At 34.7% G+C, this 20710-nt stretch overlaps 1 protein-coding gene across 1 annotated transcript in view; it reads right to left on the bottom strand.

Moving 5' to 3' along the window:
- The window catches only part of PPHLN1 (periphilin 1), a 385299-nt gene that overhangs the window by 360649 nt on the left and 3940 nt on the right, over nt 1-20710 (bottom strand). The window contains exons 2-5 of the mRNA XM_053716731.1: nt 18963-19014; nt 18268-18362; nt 10892-11044; nt 9273-9341 (exon numbers count right to left, since the gene is read on the bottom strand). Coding sequence (XP_053572706.1) covers nt 9273-9341; nt 10892-11044; nt 18268-18362; nt 18963 — 318 coding nt within the window. The 5' untranslated portion in view covers nt 18964-19014. The remainder of the gene's footprint in view (nt 1-9272; nt 9342-10891; nt 11045-18267; nt 18363-18962; nt 19015-20710) is intronic.

Here is a 20710-nt window from a genome sequence, read left to right as displayed (position 1 = left end):
ATATCCTATTTTTACTCTAATTGAAGAGACGTCCGTTTTTTTATTATATTGTTGCAAATTGTTTAGTAACATTTATTACTATAGAATTACACACTTGTTACATTTGTTTCTATGTTCTGATTTTAGCTTATTTTAGAAATATAAAACTATTGCTTTTACTAGCTTGTGGTGTATAACTTTTTTGGTTCACCTCCTAATGTCTTTTTAACCTTTAGCTATTTAGCGCTCCTAAGCATTTCTCTTTGACTATACTCATTTTTACCTAATTGTTAGAGGATCTATTAGGGCCCTAGGAGTTTGGTTAAGTAGCTTAGCGCACATCTCTCCTTTTTACCTATTTCTGCACTACCCCACTCGTGTAACAAACAGAATCTGAGGTTTGTTACATACCGTAGATTTGATTGGTAGTTATATGTTTTTTTGCAGCTACTAAGTATAAACTATGTATCATTATCCTTTGATGTTAATTTATTAATTTACAAGGTTTATCCCGGAAGATATGGGGTCATATAGACCCAGCTCATTATTAAATAATGATTATAAATTACTCACAAATGTGATTTCTCAAAGATTAAAAATGGCAATAGCGCCATTAAGACCAAGTAGGCTTTATGCCAAATAGAAGCTCAACAACCAATCTGAGGAAACTGCAATTAATAATTGAGTCATATTTGAATCAAGGAAAAACAAAAAAAAGTGAATCGGGGAAACAAACAGACATGGCAATCACATCTATTGACGCTGAAAAAGCTTTCGATATGATTACATGGGATCATTTATTCACGACAATCGAGAAATTTGGAATTTCAGGCCCTTTCCTCAGATTGGTACAGATGATCTATAAAGAACCCCGGGCTAGTATTCTCATAAATGGTAGCATAACACCCAATCTTATACTTCAAAAGGGAACTAGACAAGGATGTCCACTCTCCCCTTACTTGTTCAACCTAGCTATTGAACCATTAGCTGTATATTTAAGGAAGGAAATTGAGGGTATTTGGTTGGGGGGGAGAAGAACTACATTATTATTATATGCAGATGATTTGCTAGTTTTCATAAAAGATACTAACAGAAATATCCCAGTATTAATCCAGATATTAGAAAATGTTGGTATGTTTGCAGGATATAAAGTTAACTTTATTAAATCAGAGATCTTATGGCTGCAGAAACAGAAAAACAGCTATAAAGAAGCAAATGGAATGTTGAAGTATTTGGGCATTGTATTGACCAGGGATCCAGAGAAATGGTATATATCCCCAAATATGGACAAAAATATCTAAAGATTTGTCAAATTGGTCCAATTTTCCATTGACTTTGTCTGGCAAAATTAATTTAATTAAAATGGTCTTATTCCCCAAAATTTTATATCTCCTACAAAATTTACCCATATTTATTAAGCCCAAAGACCTTATAGTGCTTAGACGGGACTGCTTAAAGTTTTTATGGGGGAAGAAACGCAAGGCAATGGCCTTACATAATCTGACCCTGCTTAAAACAGGGGGAGGTTTGTCGCTCCCAGATTTTGAATTATATAACCTAATATGTATGGGGAAATTCGCACTTGAATGGTTAACGGAGGCAAATTACTATGCCACAACAGAATTAGAAGAACATTTAGTGGCCTCATATACGTTAAAAGCACTGATACATTGTAAAGGGGAATTACCAGATAAGGTTAAAAAAATTACAGTGATAAAGAATGTAATTCTGGCATGGCATAAACTTCTGAAAATTCTGCGAATAAACTCTGAATATTCAGAATATTTGACAATAATGGGGAATCCTAAGTTTATACCGGCAATAGAATCTAAAATATTCCATAGATGGAAAATGAAGGGTTTGACCTCCGTGTATCAATTAAGAGATAAAGAAACAAGAGGATGTAGAACATTTCAAGACCTCAAAAGAGAATTTGAAATCCCTAATAAAGAGTTTTTTGCCTATCTGCAAGTGCGGCACTTCTTTCAAGAACTAAATAAAGATTTTAAAGAAGATAATTGGGGTGGAGGGATTAAAATGGTTATAAATCTGTATAGTCAAGGAACCCATTCTATATCTTTCTTTTATAAAACAATTAAAAAGTTTCAGGAGATAACAAGAATAGGGGCATTGGCAGCGAGCTGGGGTCGGTCAGTGGAGAAGTTACAAAAGAGCTTTGACATGGTAGAAAAAGCAACTTTGTCTATGGGATGGAGAGAATCTCATATTAAAATAGTAAATAAGGTATATATTACTCCAGCTGTAAAAGCAAAATGGGGAAAAAATGTGGAAAATAAATGCTGCAAATGCAGTTTGCCACTAGCAGACCTAGTTCATTGCTTGTGGATATGTCCAAAAATTCAAAAATTCTGGGGTAAGTTGAATTATTGGTTGAACAAAATTAATAAGAAAGAGATTAAACTAGATAAAGATGATATTTTGTTTATGTTTCAAACCCCTAATTCACAAGTAAACTCTAGTTTTGTGAATACGGTAATACTAGTAGGGAGATCATTAATATTGAAATATTGGAAAGCCAAAAAATGTCCCAATTTGGTAGAATGTATCAATAAGATTAAGGGACAATTGATAGTGGAACAATATGACACTTCAGTTAATTCCGAATCACAAATCAAACGTTTCTTTAGAAAATGGAAAAAGTTTATTCAGTCATTTTCTGAAGAACAACAAGTACGGCTAATATATCCTTTTAGGAATTCAGAAACTCTGACTAACGCGGTTGCTAGAAATGAATTTCCTAGCTATGACTAGGCAAGGTACGAATTGGGAGGAGGAGGACCGGAGTGGGTGGGGGGCCGGAGGGGCGCAGAGGGGGAGAGGAAGATTACATTTTTATTTTGCTTTTTGTTTTTTTTGTTTTCTCCTTTAATGTATTTTATGTTTATATGTTTGTTGGATTAAAAGAATGTAAGCAGACGGAGGATCCAGTCAAGGTTGTATTAGTACAAACTGGAGAGAATTGTGAATATTAGTTGTGGGCAACAAGTAGAGATGGATTCTAGTATCTTTTGAAGTTTATGTATAAGTTTATTTTGATTATCCAGTCCCCTCAATTGCAACATAGCATGGGAGATATGACAGCCTTGCAAGGCTCACTTTTCTGTTTAAACATTTATTGTGTATGTATTATTTGCATTGACAATAAAAAGAAAAAAAGAAAAAAAAATGATTTACAAGGTTTATGTATGTACATATATTTATGTAAGAGAATTCTGATGTATAGCATGTCTGTACTGTTGTAACTTTTAAAGAGATAGGAACAATCTCTTTAAAAGTGTTTAAAGACACTTTTAAATTCACCTCTATTTCTAAATGTGCTTTGTTCTCTTGGTATCCCTTGTTGAAAAATAACACACATATCCTACACTAGTGGGAGCTAGCTGCTGATTGGTGCCTACACACATTTGTCTTTTGTGATTGGCTGACTAGATGTGTTCATAATGCTGCCAGTAGTGCAATGCTGTTGCTTCAGCAAAGGATTAAAGAAGAACAAAGCAAACTTGACAATGGAAATAAATTGGAAAGTTGTTTACATTTGTATGTTCTTTCCAAAACATGAAAGAAACTTTTGGGGTTTTCTGTCCGTTTAACCTCAATAAAAACTAAAATCTAAAAAAATAAAAAAAATGTGCCAAGCACACAGACATGCAAGTCTCCAATTAAATTGTTTGGCACCCCACCTCCACGCATCCTGTGACATTAAGCAACGCATAATAGTAACTAGCATTTGCAGGAGGGCAGTATTAGTAACAACTCTTTCTACAAAAATGCTATATAATAAAATTATTACAAAAAGTGTGTTTTGTTGTCCTTTTTAACCTATTTCATCTTGGTCTAGCAGAAACTGCAGTGTTGCAGGATCACACTGTTCTTGGAATATAGAACTTGCTGAACATATGCAGGTGTTTGCACCGATCACCACTGCATGCTGGTGCTGTCAAATGTGATATTATTGGTACTATACACATAATCTGGCCAGATGCAGATATCTGTAGGTGAAGCCAATTCTTCATTTTATTGAACAGCATAATACGGGGAAAAGAAAGTTGTTTAACCCTTTGAATGCTAATGACTGCTCTGAGCATTCATAGAGTTTCTTAATCTGGTGCTAATGACGGCTCAGAGCCGTCATGAGCACTCTCCCACCTTGAGGGAGATCTGGGGGCTCCTAACAGCTCCTACCCCGGCAATCGTTGCCTGTAGAGCAGCAGGCATCGCCGGGGCTTCACGTGATGCACGGTGACATCACGCGCAATAACGTGATGACATCACCGTGCAACTTTATTTATACTTAACAATGTTAAGTATAGGAGGAGGGGGCATGCTGCTTAGAAGCCTGCATCTCAGGCATCTAAGCAGCTACAGACCCCCAAGACCCACTGTTGGAAAGGGAATCACCTAACCTTTCCAACAGTGTAAGTCATGGGGGTCTTTAAAAAACAATACAAAATGTTACAAAATGTTTTTTCAAAAATTAAATAAATCTTAAAAAATATTAGCACCCAGGTGGGAAACTGCTTAGCACTCAAAGGGTTAAAAAAACACACACACATTTTCAAATGACTGCAGTTGCAAGAAAATGTTGTATGTTTTTGGGTGTACGGACGGGGGGGGGGCAATTGTATCTAAACATAAGCACCTACTTATTTTAGTGTACATGCGTTCAACAAGTAACTCTCCTGCTACACATGATGTCAATGATATTATTATGCTTTGTGCATTTTACTTATGTATTCCTCCCTCACTAGAACATTTTCCTCGGATGCTCATAGCTATGCTGGGAGTTATTTAATCAAAAATACCTCTTTGTCCCTTTAATGAAAAGACTGGCTAGTCTGTTTTATGTATAAATGTGTACAGGGTGGTTTACAATCATGATTAAATTCACTAGTCAGTAAGACTCGATTTAAAGGGAAAGTCTCATATCTATTGACCCTAGATTGTTTTTTTTGTTTTTTTATGTTATGCTGTATGTAGCCCTGCGTGTCGCAATAACTATAATGTGATTTATTTTTTGTTTTTTATGGCATGTACCGCTGGTTATAAAAAAAATTAAAAAAATAAAATAAAAATAAAATTAAAAAAATAAAGGGAAAGTCTAGTCTAATCTGAGCGCTCCTATTAGTTTACTACATGGGAGGAGCTTCAGTTTAGCACATTTTTTTATCTTTACCAAAACAGCAACTTGTCAACGAGCATAGGCAAATACCATCAAAAAAAAAAAAAAAAAAAAAAAGGTATTCACTATCTTTTTAAACAATAACAGTTCTGGACTAGACAGTCTAGTCAAAAATAAACTCTTATGATTCAGATACGGTATGTAATTTTAAACAACTTTATAATTTAATTTTATCATCAATTTTGCTTTGTTCTCTTGGTATTTTTAGTTGAAAGCTAAACCTAGGTAGGCTCATATGCTAATTTCTTAGTCCCGGAAGTCTGCCTTGTATCTCAGTGCAATTTGACATTTTTTCACAACTAGAGGGCATTAGTTTATGTAAGCCATATAGATAACATTGTGCTCACGTCCATGGAGTTACCTGAGATTCAGCACGGATTGGCTAAAATGCAACTGTCAAGAGAACTGAAATAAGGGGGCAGTCTGCAGAGGCTGAGATACAAGGTAATCACAGGTAAAAAGTATATTAAAGGGACATAAAACCCCAAAATTTTCTTTCATGAATTTGATAGAACATACACAATTTTAAACAACTTTCCAGTTTACTTATACTATCAAATATGCTTTAATCTCTTGGTATCATTTGTTGAAGGAGCAGCAATGCACTACTGGTTTCTTACTTAACACATGGGTGAGCCAATGACAATCGGTATATATAGTGTATGCAGCCACCAATCAGCAGCTATAACACCTAGGTTATTTGGAGCTCTTGAGCTTTCCTAGATAATTCTTTTAGCAAAGGATAACAAGAGAAGGAAGCAAATTAAATAATAGAAGTAAATTGGAAAGTTTTTTAAAATTGTATGCTCTGTCTAAATCATGAATTATTTACTGTCTCTTTAATATAACTGTCGGATATGCAAAACTGGGCAATGGGTAATAAATGGATCTTTTTAAACAATAAAAACGTTGGTGTAAAGAGAATCCCCTTCTTCAGACAAACCAAGTACAAAGAAATCACTATTACACAAAAATGAGACCAGAGGTATCAATGTAAATAGCCATGAACAATACAAGTGGCTGCACACCATGTGTAAATAGCACCACACTGCTCATATATACAAACAGGCACAATTAAACACCTGTATCCTAATCTACACCAGAACAATAGGAATAGACAGTGCCATGATTCTAACAAATAGTTTATAAAGCATGCGCAGATGGTGTGTGAGTCATATTACAAAAACTATATTAAATGACCAAAACAGTTATGCAAATTGCAAAATGCTATGAAATCCAAATATTTTCTTGTGTGATTCAGATAGAGCATACAATTCTAAAAATGTCTACATTTCTATCATCAAATTTGCTTTGTTCCCATGGTATTCTTTGTTGAAGAAATACCTTGGTAGGTTATTGGGGCACTACATGGCAGGAAATAGTGCTGCTATTTAGTGCTCTTGCTAATGTATAACATTCTTGCAAAACTGCTGCCTTCTAGTGCTCCAGACACGTGCACGCTCCTTAGCTTATGTCCCTCCTTTTCAACAAAAGGTATCAGAAGAAGAAAGAAAATTGATAGACGTAAATTAGAAAGTTGCTTAACACTAAATCATGAAAGAATTTTTTTAAAGGGACTTAAACCCCTAAATTTTCGTGATTTAGATACAACATACAATTTTTCACAACTTTCCAATTTACTTCTGTCAAATATTCTTCGTTTTCTTGTTATCCTTTGTTGAAAAGCAGGAAGGTACATTCAGGAGAGTGCACGTGTCTCCAGTACTATATGGCAGCAGTTTTGCAACAATGTTATACATTAGCAGGAGCACTAGATGGCAGCACTATTTCCTGTCATGTAGTCCTGCACGCTACCTATCTAGATATCTCTTCAACAAAGAATAACAAGAGAACATAGCAACAAATTTGATAATAAAAATAAATCGGAAACTTTTTAAAATTCTATTCTAGAAAAAATGCTGGGTTTCAAGTCCCTTTAAATCTATTAAAATCAAGGCAATTCTCTGTATAGCTTTCAGAATTCTACATTCCCTATTTTAATGTAAAAGATGTTTATTACCATAAAAAATATTCTACTTCTCTAATGTAAATAAATCCACTTTTAGGAACCATAAAAGACAACCAAGCATTAAGCCCCTAAATTATGCAGATTTCAAATATAAATGTGACTAATGCACAAAATTACAAATAAAGATAATGATGATAACTTATATAATCATATCAAATTGAGTTTGCTCCTAAAAATATTATGTGGATCTGACAATTTATATCAATGTTACGTAAACTTCAGTAAAAAAGTTATCATAAATATGTGCTGAAAATGGCAACTGTGTGGAGATGCCTTAGGTGTCGGACTCGTTTTTATAGTGGATGCACATAAAACATGGTTACTCAGTGGATGAGTAACATATTAGATTGCATATATTACCTAACAAGGTTAGTTTTCATGAGAAATAGGTCTAAAAAAAATATATAAGACAAAAGATATGTATAAAGGTTTGACTATTTATGGCCGAAAAGAAAAGAATACAAGTTTTCTTGGCACTGAGACCTGAGACATTTAACTATCACTTGTATATAAAATACTGCATCATTAGCAAAAACAAATATGTTAAATCAAAATTAAAATAGATAAAGTACAAAAACAGAAAACAAATTACTTGCAAAATGAGCACTTAGTAATTCTTGGTGTAGTCACTGCCCTCAGGGAAATGAGGAAACTGACATGTTCGTAACTTAAATTCCATTCTGCCTCTTTTGAGCATGGGCAAAACGATTTCTCTAGTAGTCACTGAATAGTAAACCAGCTTATATTACTTTAGATCATCAAGCTAGATATGCCTCCATGTAAAGAGCACAGCCCCTTACAGGAAGTAATGGACACTACACAAATTACGTAAAAAAAAAAAAAAAAAAAAGGTAAAATCCTTAGAAAAATTGCAATATGTATTATCAGTGATTTTAAATTAACCCTTTCAGTGCCAACGACGGCTCTGAGCCGTCGCAGAGTTTCTCACTCAGGTGCCAACGACGGCTCAGAGCCATCGCTAGCACTCTCCTACCTTGAGGGAGATCTGGGGGCTCCCATCCGCTCCTACCCCGGCGATCGGGCCTGTATAGTGACAGGCATCGCCATGACTTCACGTTTATTATTAACTTTATTTAAAATAGACAATGACAAGAAAAGGGAAAGGGGGCATGCTGCTTAGAAGCCTGTAACTCAGGCATCTAAGCAGCTACAGACCCCCAAGACCCACCGTTGGAAAGGTTTTGTAAATAAATAAATAAATAAAATAATAAAAAAACCTTAGATCAGCTTAGCACCCAGGTGGAAAAGTGCTTAGCACTCAAAGGGTTTTAAAGAAACATGAAACATTTTTTTTTATTTCAGGATTTAGATAAAGCATATACTTTTTAATAGCTTTCCGATTTACATCTATTATCTAATTTGTTTAATTCTCTATGTATTCTGAGGTAGACTCAGGAGCTGGGAACTAGCTGCCGATTGGTGGCCGCACATATAAATCTCTTGTCATTGGCTTACCAATGTATTGAGCTAGTTCCCAGTAGTGCATTGCTGCTCCTTCAATAAAGGATAATAAGAGAATGAAGCAAACGGGATAATAGAAGTAAAATTGACCGTTGTTTAAAAATGCATGCTCTGAATCATGAAATACATTTTTTTGGGGTTTCATGTCCCTTTAAGTAAATCCCACGGCTTACTGTTTTTCTATACTACAAAAATGAAACATACTGCATTATATATATCCCCTTAAAGGAACACTAAACCCAAACATTTTTTAAAAGCTTTCCAATTTACTTCTATCTAATTTGCTTCAGACTTTAGATATCCTTTGTTGAAGAAACAGCAATACACACCGGTAAGCCAATCACACGAGGCATCTATGTGCAGCCACCAATCAGCAGCTACTGATATGCTTTTCAGCAAAGAATATCAAGATAATGAAGCAAATTAGATAATAGAAGTAAATTAAAAAGTTGTTTAAAATTCCTGCTCTTTCTAAATCATGAAAGAAAAAAAATTGGGTTACATGTCCCTTTAAGCTATTAAATCCCTTTAGGCTATCCAATACAAACAATATCAAGGGTTCAATGTAAAGCATTTTTAAACTTGCCTGTATTCAGAATGACGGTTCATATGGGACTCTCCTCCTCTAGGCCATCTGTATCCTGTATCATCCTGCAAGTTTAAAGAAAAACACAGACTTTAAAATAACGGGTTAAAAAGGTATGAAAAAGTAATGATCCTGCTATTTATTATACTAGGATTTGCAGCTATAGGGCACATTGTACTTATATAACAGCATATCTGAAGTCAAAAGACTTACAAGGTCCAAAAAAGCATGGGTCAGCTTTTTCTTGCGACTCACTAGCCTACAGTATTTGTCAACTGCTGGGTTATACTGTGACAGTATTGAGACTAGAAAAGCGGCATAAGTATGGTCAAGCGATTGTGCAGTGCTCATTTATGGAGGAGAGCTTGTCCTTTAGAAGCATTTATAAAGATGGATGAATATTCCCTAACACTTAATAAAACCCCTTATAGCTTGCGTGTAGCTGTTAGCGCTCCACTAGTTATCTGGCACATATTGTACAAAATAAAACACTACACAAGAAAAAAAAATGAAACTTTGCTTCACATTCGGACAATTACTGTTTTTTCTCTGTAAACATTCCAGACATTAACCACTAAACCATTTAACCCCATGGCACCATCTAATCCTAACCCCTTTGCTTGCAGGTAGTTAGGACAACCACAAGATTCCGTCACAGTATCTTCAGTCAAAAGAGCAGCAAATCTCAGAGACCACCTCCATCTTACAGAGCTGCAGCTCCACTTACCTATGACAAACCTGCCCCATGTCACAGCTACAACTCCCTTGACCAGCGGAGTACAGGTTTTAAAAAACAATGGCAAAGTAAGGGAAGACAGAATAAGGACGGGCAGTCTCTCTCTCAGTATATATGTGAATATATATATATATATTCCAATATATAGGAAGAACAAATAAATGGATTTCTGTAATTAAGACCCTGTGAGTGCCTTCCTAACTAGTGGACATTGTATACTATTTTGAGGTGCACCTAGGGCTATATAGGCTGCTAGCCTCATCACCGTTACCAGAAGTGCTTCTACCTTTCTGGAATATATATATATATATATATATATATATATAATTATCTTATATTACACACAGATAGATACATACAGATTTTAAGTGTGGGTGTTCTTTTTATATTAACATACTAATATTAACACACACAAATACATACACGTTAAAATTCAAAGAGAGTAAAGTGCATATATTTCAAATGAAGGGTATCTGAACTCTCACTTCATCAGTGTCAGCAACTAGGGTGCCAGATCAAAAATGTTAGCATATAAAGAAAATAAAGGTTGCACTCACTGGGATTTCATTAAAAAAAAAAAACCAACAAAAAAACCCAGCAAATAAACTTTAAAATTCATAATGGTGACATTACGAAAACCCATTAAGTGCAGTCTTTATTTGAGAGATATATATATATATATATATATATATATATATATATATATATATATATCACACACACGTACATTTTGCATTTAATGTCAACCAAAAATTTAAAAGAAAAATTTTACTACAAATAGGATAGAAAGGTCCAATTATCATGATCATAAAAACCTAAATGAAAGATCGTACAAAAACCAACAGATGAACACAGACGCCAATTTCTTGAAGTACTTACTCCTCTGTATGGGGTACCTCTTCTTCGATCAGAACCATAGCCTTGTGGTAGCTCATAGTCTCTGTAGTCAGGGTCACCATAATCATCGTAAGCATTATACTCATCTTCTTCTGGTCTTCTTTGCACAATATTTACCACTCTGTGATAATCATCCTTTGGAAATGAAGTAATAAACAGATTAACATAAATTTTTAGGGAACACAAAATGCCACGTTTTAGAATTTAACTCATGTGTTTGGTGACTAGCAATGCATAGACTGTGCTTTAAAGATTATAGACACATCAATGCATCTCAATTTTGAATAAAAGCTTTTTTTTTTCTTTTTCCCAATGCATTTATATCATAAAAAATGCTTCTAATAAAGGCAGTTTCAATGTCAGCTTGTTATGTGTACAGGGCATACAGACCATGGGGCCGAACCCCTGTTTTCGCGCTATGCCTTCAGGCTCACCGGAAACATCAGTTATGATGTTGACCGCTGCTCCATAAGTAGTCTGTCTGCTCTGAGGCTGCGGACATCAACCCGCCCGATCCTATACGATCGGGCTGATTGACACCCCCTGTCGGCATTTATCGATGTGCGGCGGACATGATACGCTACATCGTATCATGTCTGCTCGCACTTTAATAAAATCGGCCCCCATATGTCTTTACACCAATTGCATCACTATAATGCATGTATGTCAATAAATACTAGTAGTAGAAACACATAATTACTGGCCCCTATGAAAACTTAGAGTCCAAGAACCTATTGCACCAGGGTAGCAAAAAACATGCACGCTGACAGGCTGACAGTGCAAGCCTGAAACAAGTATCCAAAAAAAAAAAAAGAGTACAGCAGCACCGTCAATTAATGCAATATTTATTGCAGCTAGTGAAACAAAAACAACATTTCGGAACGAAACGATCCTTAATCATGTATACATTAAAACACAATGATTGTCCTTAAATATCCTATACTAAACTCCTCCTACTGTGACATCATACAGGTAATTAATTATCACCCACTAAACTTAACCCTCATCAATGCTGGTACAGAAAAAATGTATCCAAGTACAATGTAGCAATAAACACAAATATAGAGACCACAAAACTGAAAATTTAAACATTTAAAAATTTCTTGTTGATATTCCAAAAATGGCAATAGAGGCACATTTTATCTAATTATTCAGATTTGCATATGTAGGCAATTAGCAATTTAAATGTGCAGTTACAGAAATACAGATAGATCCCAATCCTTATTCATACCCTTTTGTTTCTAGATGATTTATCCAAAATCCCTCCCTCTGATTTAGTTTTTTCTCCCTGTCACCACCCCTTCTCTCAATTTGAATATGTTCTATGATCCGATACCTGAGTTGATTTACCAAATGGCCAGCTTCCTTAAAATGGCAGGCTGAGTGGGGACTTAAGAGTTTTCAGTCCTGATATTGGATTTGTGTTCCGTGATACGGTCACGGATCCTCCTAGTAGTTTCTTCTACATAGAATCTGAAACATGGCCATTTTATAATATATATAACATATTCTGTGTTACAAGTCAAAAATCCTGAAATGGAATATTTTTTTACCTGTTCTAGGGTGGAAAAAGTTATTACCTTTAATAAGGTTGTTGCAGCCATAGAAAGGTTTTGTCTTGATGTTTTTTCAGTCCCTATATCAGATTTAATCAGTTGATCTCTCAGATTTCTGGCTCTTTTATATGCAACCATGGAATTCTAGTCTATGTGGATTACTCAGTTTTAATATATTTCAATGTTTATTTATCAAATGCATTTTTTGCCACTCTGTCTATTATATTGGGATACAAAAAGCAATCTGTCTTTAACTTTAATACCCTGTCGGGTGCTTCTCTCATTTGCTTATGGGTTTTCAAATATTTTCAAAATGTGCTTGGTTTCATCCTGAATTAGATCATCTGGGTAACCCCTCTCTTTGAATAAATCTGCCATTTCATGTAATCTGGACTCCAATCTGTCTTTCTTAGTCACTATCCTACATACTCGAAGAAATTGCCTCCTAGGTAAAGAATTTTTGAGGGGTGCAGGGTGAGCACTGTCATAACGCAATAAATTATTACGATCTATAATTTTTTTGTGTAAATCTATTTCAATACCCTCATCATCCTTGTATACCCTGGTATCTAAGAAATTAATTTCCCCCTCACTGTACTCCAGAGTAAATTTTATATGGTCAGTAGCCTCATTTAACTGAGACACAAATTCCAATAGGGTTCCAACATCGCCCAACTAGATACCAAAAATATCATCAATGTAGCGCCAACAGGTGGCGCCACATTGATTGAATAAACAATTCTCATAAACAAAAAGTTCTTCAAAACAATTCATAAAAATATTGGCATAGGTTGGAGTGACGTTGGAACCCATAGCAGTACCTTTTAGCTGCAAGTAAAACTGATCCTGGAAGAGGAAGTAGTTCTGATACAAAATAAAAGATCTAAATTCCAGTGTGATGAGGCAAACATTACGTAAGAACAGAGAAATAGCTAGACAGATTAACTGTTAATAGTCTAAAGAATAATAAAATGATATTGTTAAAGGATGCGGACAAGGGAGGGGCGGTCATTGTCTTGGATAGGGATTATTATGTTAAAGAGATTAAAATGCAATTGTCTGATCAAAATATATATTTGCCATTGAATACAAATTCACTGTCCAAGATTCAAAAGGAGATTAAAACATGCCTCCAGAGACAATAAGGTTGGGATTATTCCAGAAGAAGTTATAAACAGTTTCATTCCCTAAGGCACCCATTTTTACACTACCAAAGGTGCACAAAAACAAAAAGAGAACCCCCTGAGCGCCCCATTGTCTCTGAGGTGACGTCTGTCTTTTCAAATACCGCCATTTACCTAGACAAAATAGTGACCCTATTAGACCCTTTGTAGAGAAATCCAATTCTTTTATTAAAGATACAGGAGAATTTCTGGGTAAATTACGGGATTTGAACCTGCCTACTAGGAAAAAAAAATGTGTTTGTTTTTTTTTTATAATATCTTTATTAAACTTAGCCACTCAAGACAAAGGAAAATGACAAACTCAACATAATCAATGTCTCGCAGGACAAACAAAATGTCTAAATTAATACATAAGCAAATCAAAAAAAAAAAAATTTCCATATGTATATTGTCCTTATCCATTTATCCGATAAACACAAGATTATAGTGGCTAATTTTCAAGTATATACATATACCAAAAAAAAACATGGGAGAGAAAAAAAAAGAAGAAAAAACAAAAAAAAAACTAAAGGGAACCCCCCTCACAGAATCGAATATAAAACTGTATATCATGTAGCCTATCTAATCTTCACCTAGTTTAGTCTATATCACTACTATTTCTTATCCAGGTATCTGGAAATACCTGAAGTATAACCAACTCAGCAAAGCTTACCGAGGCTACAAAAGGCAATAAAATCTGTCTCTGCAAACACAATGGATATGACTTAATAACCGGGGCCCAACCTTCCAAGAACTTTCTGATTCTTTTTTCAGATACCTGCTGTAGATGAAAGGATTCAAAGATAATCTGAGCTTGAATGTCTCTCAAGACTAGTGACAAACTAGGAGGGCTCTTCGATATCCATTTTTAAAAAATATTATCTCTCACTGTTAATATAATTGTGTTTAGCGTCCGCAATCTCACACAGCCTCTCGAATCTGGGAAGAGTAACACTATATCTTCCAGGGAAAAGGAGATAGCACTTTCGAAGACTCTATTATACCAGAATTGGACCTTCTGCCATAATTGAGAGATTTTAGGACAAGCCCATAACATATGGAGGAGATCAGCCCGAATATACGAACAATGTTCACACATGAAAATTTTATCAGGAAAATATTTAGCCAATAATGCTGGCGATGAATAATAATTATTTAATAATTTTAAATGGGATTCTTTCCAACTCACTGCCACCGGATATCCGGCCACTGTCGTAAGACTATTCGATATTTTCTCACGGTCTTTAGAAGGAATATAAGGTAGCCAGAATTTGATTAATTTATCCTCCTCCAGTATGCCTTGTTTGGTCAACATATCATCATAAATTAGAGAAATTGATGCATCACCAACGTTTAATTTTTTGATACAGATCTTAACCTCGGACCACTCGCATCCCCTAGTCGCATACCAGTTTGGGGCGGTAACAAAATGTCGAATTTGAAAATAAGCAAACCAATTTGACCTGGGTAGAGAAAACTGTTCCCTTATAGTCTCTCATGGGAGTATCTGTAAATCATTATTAACTAGTTGATACAAGTATTCAAGCCCCCCAGCCTGCCAGTCATGAAAACATTTTTGGTCTAATCCTGGTAAAAATAAAGGGTTCCCCCTGAAAGGTAAGAAAAGGATGGATCAATTTTAAGAAGCTTACAAAACTTGTGCCAAATCACAACTATATTCCTAAATGAGATAAGGGAAGATATCCTCAAAGGTAAGGAATGCAGGGGACAATGTATAAGGGCTTTTAAGGACCACGGTTTGATCATATATGATTCAAGCTCATATGTGGTGACCAAATTAGACTGTGCAATCCAGTCAATGGCAATTTTAATCAATGATGCCCAGTTGTATAATCTGATACTTGGTAGAGCCAAACCTGCATCGGTATATTTCTGAGACAGCCTATTTAGCGAAATTTGCGGCTTTTTAGATTTCCATATAAACTTCGAAAACCACGAAGACAGATTCTTCAAATCCTTATTTAAGATCATAAGGGGTAAATTTTAAAGATAATAGAGAATTTTAGGGAAAATTATAGTTTTAATTAGGTTAATAGAGGCTGTAAGCGATAAAGGAAATGCAGTCCATAGCTTGAGATCCTCTTGGATTTTCTGAAAAAGCGACCCACAATTTGCCCGATACCACAATTTCGGTTTTCTATTGATCTCTAACCTGAGATATTTAATTGCATTAACTTTGTGGAATGTGTATTGGGATGATCTATACACCGGTGCCCAAGCCACATCAATTCACTCTTCTCCATATTGATTTTATAGCCCGCAAATGTGAAAAATAGGTTTATCGTATAAACCACTTTCGGGATTGTTACTGCCGTTTTATTCAAAAATAGTAAAATATCATCGGCATAGAGCAGTATTTTCACATTTTGACCACCCAAGGGAATCCCCGGCAAGACCTCTCGCAGTTTAATTGCCAAAGGTTCCAAAACAATATTGAAAAGAAGAGGAGAAAGAGAGCAACCCTGCCTTGTACCTCTTTGCAATGATATCCTGGGAGAGGCCCTACCGTTTACCAACAGATATGACATCGGGTTCTGATATATTTTTTGGACAAAATTGAAAAAATTGTCTGAAAAAACAAATTTAGTTAGTGTTGAAAAGAGATGTCTCAGAAAAATGTATCCTATATAGCTTGGACGTATCAAGTTTATACACTTCAATTCCCCACTCCAGCGGTTTAGGGGTTATTAATAAAATATTGATTCAATCCAAACTATATGGGCAATCAGATGTGACTTGTACAACTTTTGGAAATTATTTTGTATCAGAGCTACTTCCTCTTCCAGGATCAGTTTTACTTGCAGCTAAAAGGTACTGCTATGGGTTCCAACCTATGCCAATATTTTTATGAATTGTTTTTAAGAACTTTTTGGTGGCGCTACATTGAAGATATTTTTGGTATCTGGTTGGGCGACGTTGGAACCCTATTGGAATTTGTGTCTCAGTTAAATGAGGCTACTGACCATATAAAATTTACTCTGGAGTACAGTGAGGAGGAAATTAATTTCCTAGATACCAGGGTATACAAGCATGATGAGGGTATTCAAATAGATTTATTAAAAAAAAAGTATAGATCGTAATAATTTATTATGTTATGACAGTGCTCACCCTGCACCCCTCAAAAAGTCTTTACCCAGGAGGCAATTTTGAGTATGTAGGATTATGACTAAGAAAGAGATTGGAGTCCAGATTACATGAAATGGCAGATTTAATCAAAGAGAGAAGTTACCCAGATGATCTAATTCAGGATGAAACCTTTTGCACATTTTGCAAATATATGAAAACCCATTAGCAAATGAGAGAAGCAACCGACAGGGTATTAAAGGTAAAGACAGATTGCTTTTTGTATCCTAATATAATAGACAGAGTGGCAAAAAAATGCATTTGATAAACAAGCATTGGGATATATTAAAACTGAGTAACCCACATATACTAGAATTTCAAAAACCTCCCATGGCGGCATATAAAAGAGCTAGAAATCTGAGAGACCAAATTATTAAATCAGATATAGGGACTGAAAAAACATCAAGACAAACCTTTCTAGGCCCTAACAGAAATGGCTGCTTCCAATGTCTGGGTTGTTGCAATTGCAACAATCTTATTAAAGGTAACTTTTTTCCACCCTAGAACAGGTAAAAATTATTCCATTTCAGGATTTTTGACTTGGAACACAGAATAGGTTATATATATTCTAAAATGCCCATGTTCCAGATTCTATGTAGGCGAAACTACTAGGAGGGTCCGTGACTGTATCACAGAACACAAATCCAATATCAGGACTGAAAACTCTAAGTCCCCAGTAGCCGATTTTAAGGAAGATGGCCATTTGGTAAATCAACGCAGGTATCAGATCATAGAACATATTCAAATTGAGAGAAGGGGTGGTGACAGGGAGAAAAAACTAAAACAGAGGGAGGCATTTTGGATATATCACCTAGAAATGAAAGGCCCCCTGGGGATGAATAGGGATTGGGATCTATCTGTATTTCTGTAACTGCACATTTAAATGGCTAATTGCCTACATATGCAAATCTGAATAATTAGATAAAATGTGCCTCTATTGCCATTTTTGGAATATCAACAAGAAATGTTTAAATTTTCAGTTTTGTGGTTTCTATATTAGATGTTTATTGCTACATTGTACTTGGATACAATTTTTCTGTAGCAGCATTGATAAGGGTTAAATTTAGTGGGTGGTAATTAATTACCTGTATGATATCACAGTAGGAGGAGTTTAGTATAGGATATTTAAGGACAATTGTGTTTTAATGTATACATGATTAAGGATCGTTAGATCCAAAACATTGTATTTGTTTCACTAGCAGCAATAAATATTGCATTAATTGACGGTGTTGTTGTACTCCCTATGAGAACTTAGCATTTAAAAATTAACTGATTTGAGTTACGTTCCACCTTTCTTTTTATTTGCAAAACTGGATTAACATAGATATTATTTGCTATATCACAGCAATCTACCTAACACTTTATAATGAATAAGGAAAGAATAAAAAGTACTATCAGCTACTGGCAAGACTAGAAAACATTTGAAAGATATGAACTGGAATCACTCCAAAAGAAAAATGAAAAACAAATATATTTGCCAAACATTAGAGCTTACATCAGGAGGCATCTCACGGGGGGGAAGACGATGTCTAGGAAGTCGCTCATACTCGTATCTACCATCAACCCACATATCATCCTTCCTGAAGTCCACTAGATTGGTGAAATGTGAATTACAAGGATTACAAATAAATATTATTGTTAGTAGCTGCCTAGACTAGGAAAATTTCGCTTAAAACTTTAGGGAAAAGTGGGTGTATAAAAATATTTAAAAAAAAAATAATCAAAAACAAAGTTAAAAATAAATAAATAGGAAAGTCAAAATTAAACTTGCACGATTCAGCATGCAATTTTAAGACACTTAAGTTAATTTCTATTTTAATAATTACTTTGTTCGTTTGGTATCCTTTGTTGAAAAATAATATGTACATATCCTTCGCTACTGGGAACTAGCTAGTGATAGGTGGCTAAACACATTTGTCTCTATATTGCCAGATGCGTCCAACAAGCTCCAACTAGAGTATTGCTGGTCTGGAGCTAACTTTAACAATTAGTTTAATCCCTTTGAAAGGGTTTAACACCTAGTAATATACATGCAATAATACAATGCTCTAATTTAGAGAATTCTCTTTTTGCACTTTTATATCCTTTAAAAACCAGAAATAAAAAATTAGTTAAAAGGTGTCAAACACGATCAAAGAATCAGTAACTAAACCAAGAAAAAGTAGCAAAATTCTAAATTCTTGAACTTACTTTTGAAATAATTCTTATTGACGTAAAAATATCTTCAAGTAACAACAGGATTCTGTAAGAGAAAATAAATATATATATGACACACACACACATTTTTATTTATATATATATATATATATATATATACACATACATACATACACACATCTGACAGTGCTCATCTCACTATGTAAGTCTTTATTTCTGCGTTTGCTTTATGCTAACATGAGTATGATACAATTCTTTATTAAGGTTGCTGTAGAACTTCGTTTTGGGCTGTATGTGTTCCACACTAGTATGCATTGTTAGCACAGTCCTTTTATGTATCACGTTTAGTCACTTGTAAATTAGGGGCCGGGATGGCTCATTTAAACATGTATTATTGGTAATAGTACTATGATGTTTACATTGTGACTCATAGGTCACCGTAGCAACTAGTTTGGTGTTTTTTTTGCTCTAATTAGGGGGAGGGGTTTTGTTTGTTTAAAGTGTATATATTCACTGTTTTTTTTATTCACTTGCTGTCTGAGGTCACATATTTGATAAAGTAAAATTTAACACTAAAAAGTCCAGTGAGTGCAAGTTATTTTGTTTCTACATATAGTGTTTTTACTAGCACCCTGGCTGCTACGAATATATATATATATATATATATATATATATATATATATATATATATATATATATATATATATATATATATATATATATATATAAAATCACACATATTTTTCATATTTTTTAATAAGTAAAAAAAAAAAAAACACATTTTATGACTTCTGATCACATGATCATAACAAGAGCAGGTTTGCATTGGATTAATATCAGTTACAAAGCAGGGGCAAGCAAAATCATAAACTTAAGTCCAATAAACAGCTGCCACACTCTGGATTTAGGGGCCAAATTATCATGCTGCGAATGCAGCAGTTTGGCTCGCCGGAAACAAAAGTTAAGAAGCAGCGGTCTTAAGAATGGAAATGCTTGTGCAATGTCAAATGCCAACAGCGTATGCTGTCGGCATTTATCGATGTCGGGCGAACTTGATCCGCTACATCAGTACATGTCTGCCCGACACTTGATAAATCGGCCTCTTAGTCTGATGAAGGGGTGAGATCCCAGAAACGCTACTTGTTTGTTTTGTGCAAAATAAACCCCTTTGGAAAATCCAGAGAGTGACAGCTGTTTATTGGACTTCTTTCTACTAAAAAATAGTTTTCATTATTCTTACAATTTAAGAAAATATACCTTAAAGGGGACCAATATGTGACAATCCCTTTTATTTTTAAAGTATACTCCTATTTCCTAGTAAAATTGTTTACTTGTTTTGGAAAACAAAGCTAAGGGAGTTGTCCTCATTATTCCTTCCATATGAGTTGAGCATGAATATGCATTCCCTGCTAAATTCACTTAGATTAAACATCTTTCAATTTGAGGGTTTTTCCATACAAAAATATGTTAATGTTTAATTGCTACTTTTCTGAATTTAGTGACCTTAAAGGGGACCAATATGTGACATAATTTGCACTGTACAGTCATTTTCATTTGGCTGTCCAGTTTACAGGTATTACAGCTAATGAAGAATGTCCAGTGAAAATTAGGGCAATATTAGGGAACGGTGTAAAAGCCGGAACGAAACGGAACAGGCCGGAACAGGCCTTTTATGAAGGAAATTGATTTAAAATATAATGGGATGTATTAGAGACTCTTGAGAACAATTTTAGGAACAAGAATATTTGTGATATAATAATTAATTAACCCTTTAACTACCA

Source organism: Bombina bombina, chromosome 6 (genome assembly GCF_027579735.1).
Source record: "Bombina bombina isolate aBomBom1 chromosome 6, aBomBom1.pri, whole genome shotgun sequence".
NCBI classification, from domain to species: Eukaryota; Metazoa; Chordata; class Amphibia; order Anura; family Bombinatoridae; genus Bombina; species Bombina bombina.
Note: the sequence above shows the minus strand (reverse complement) of the source record. Positions and strands in the feature narration are given on the sequence as shown.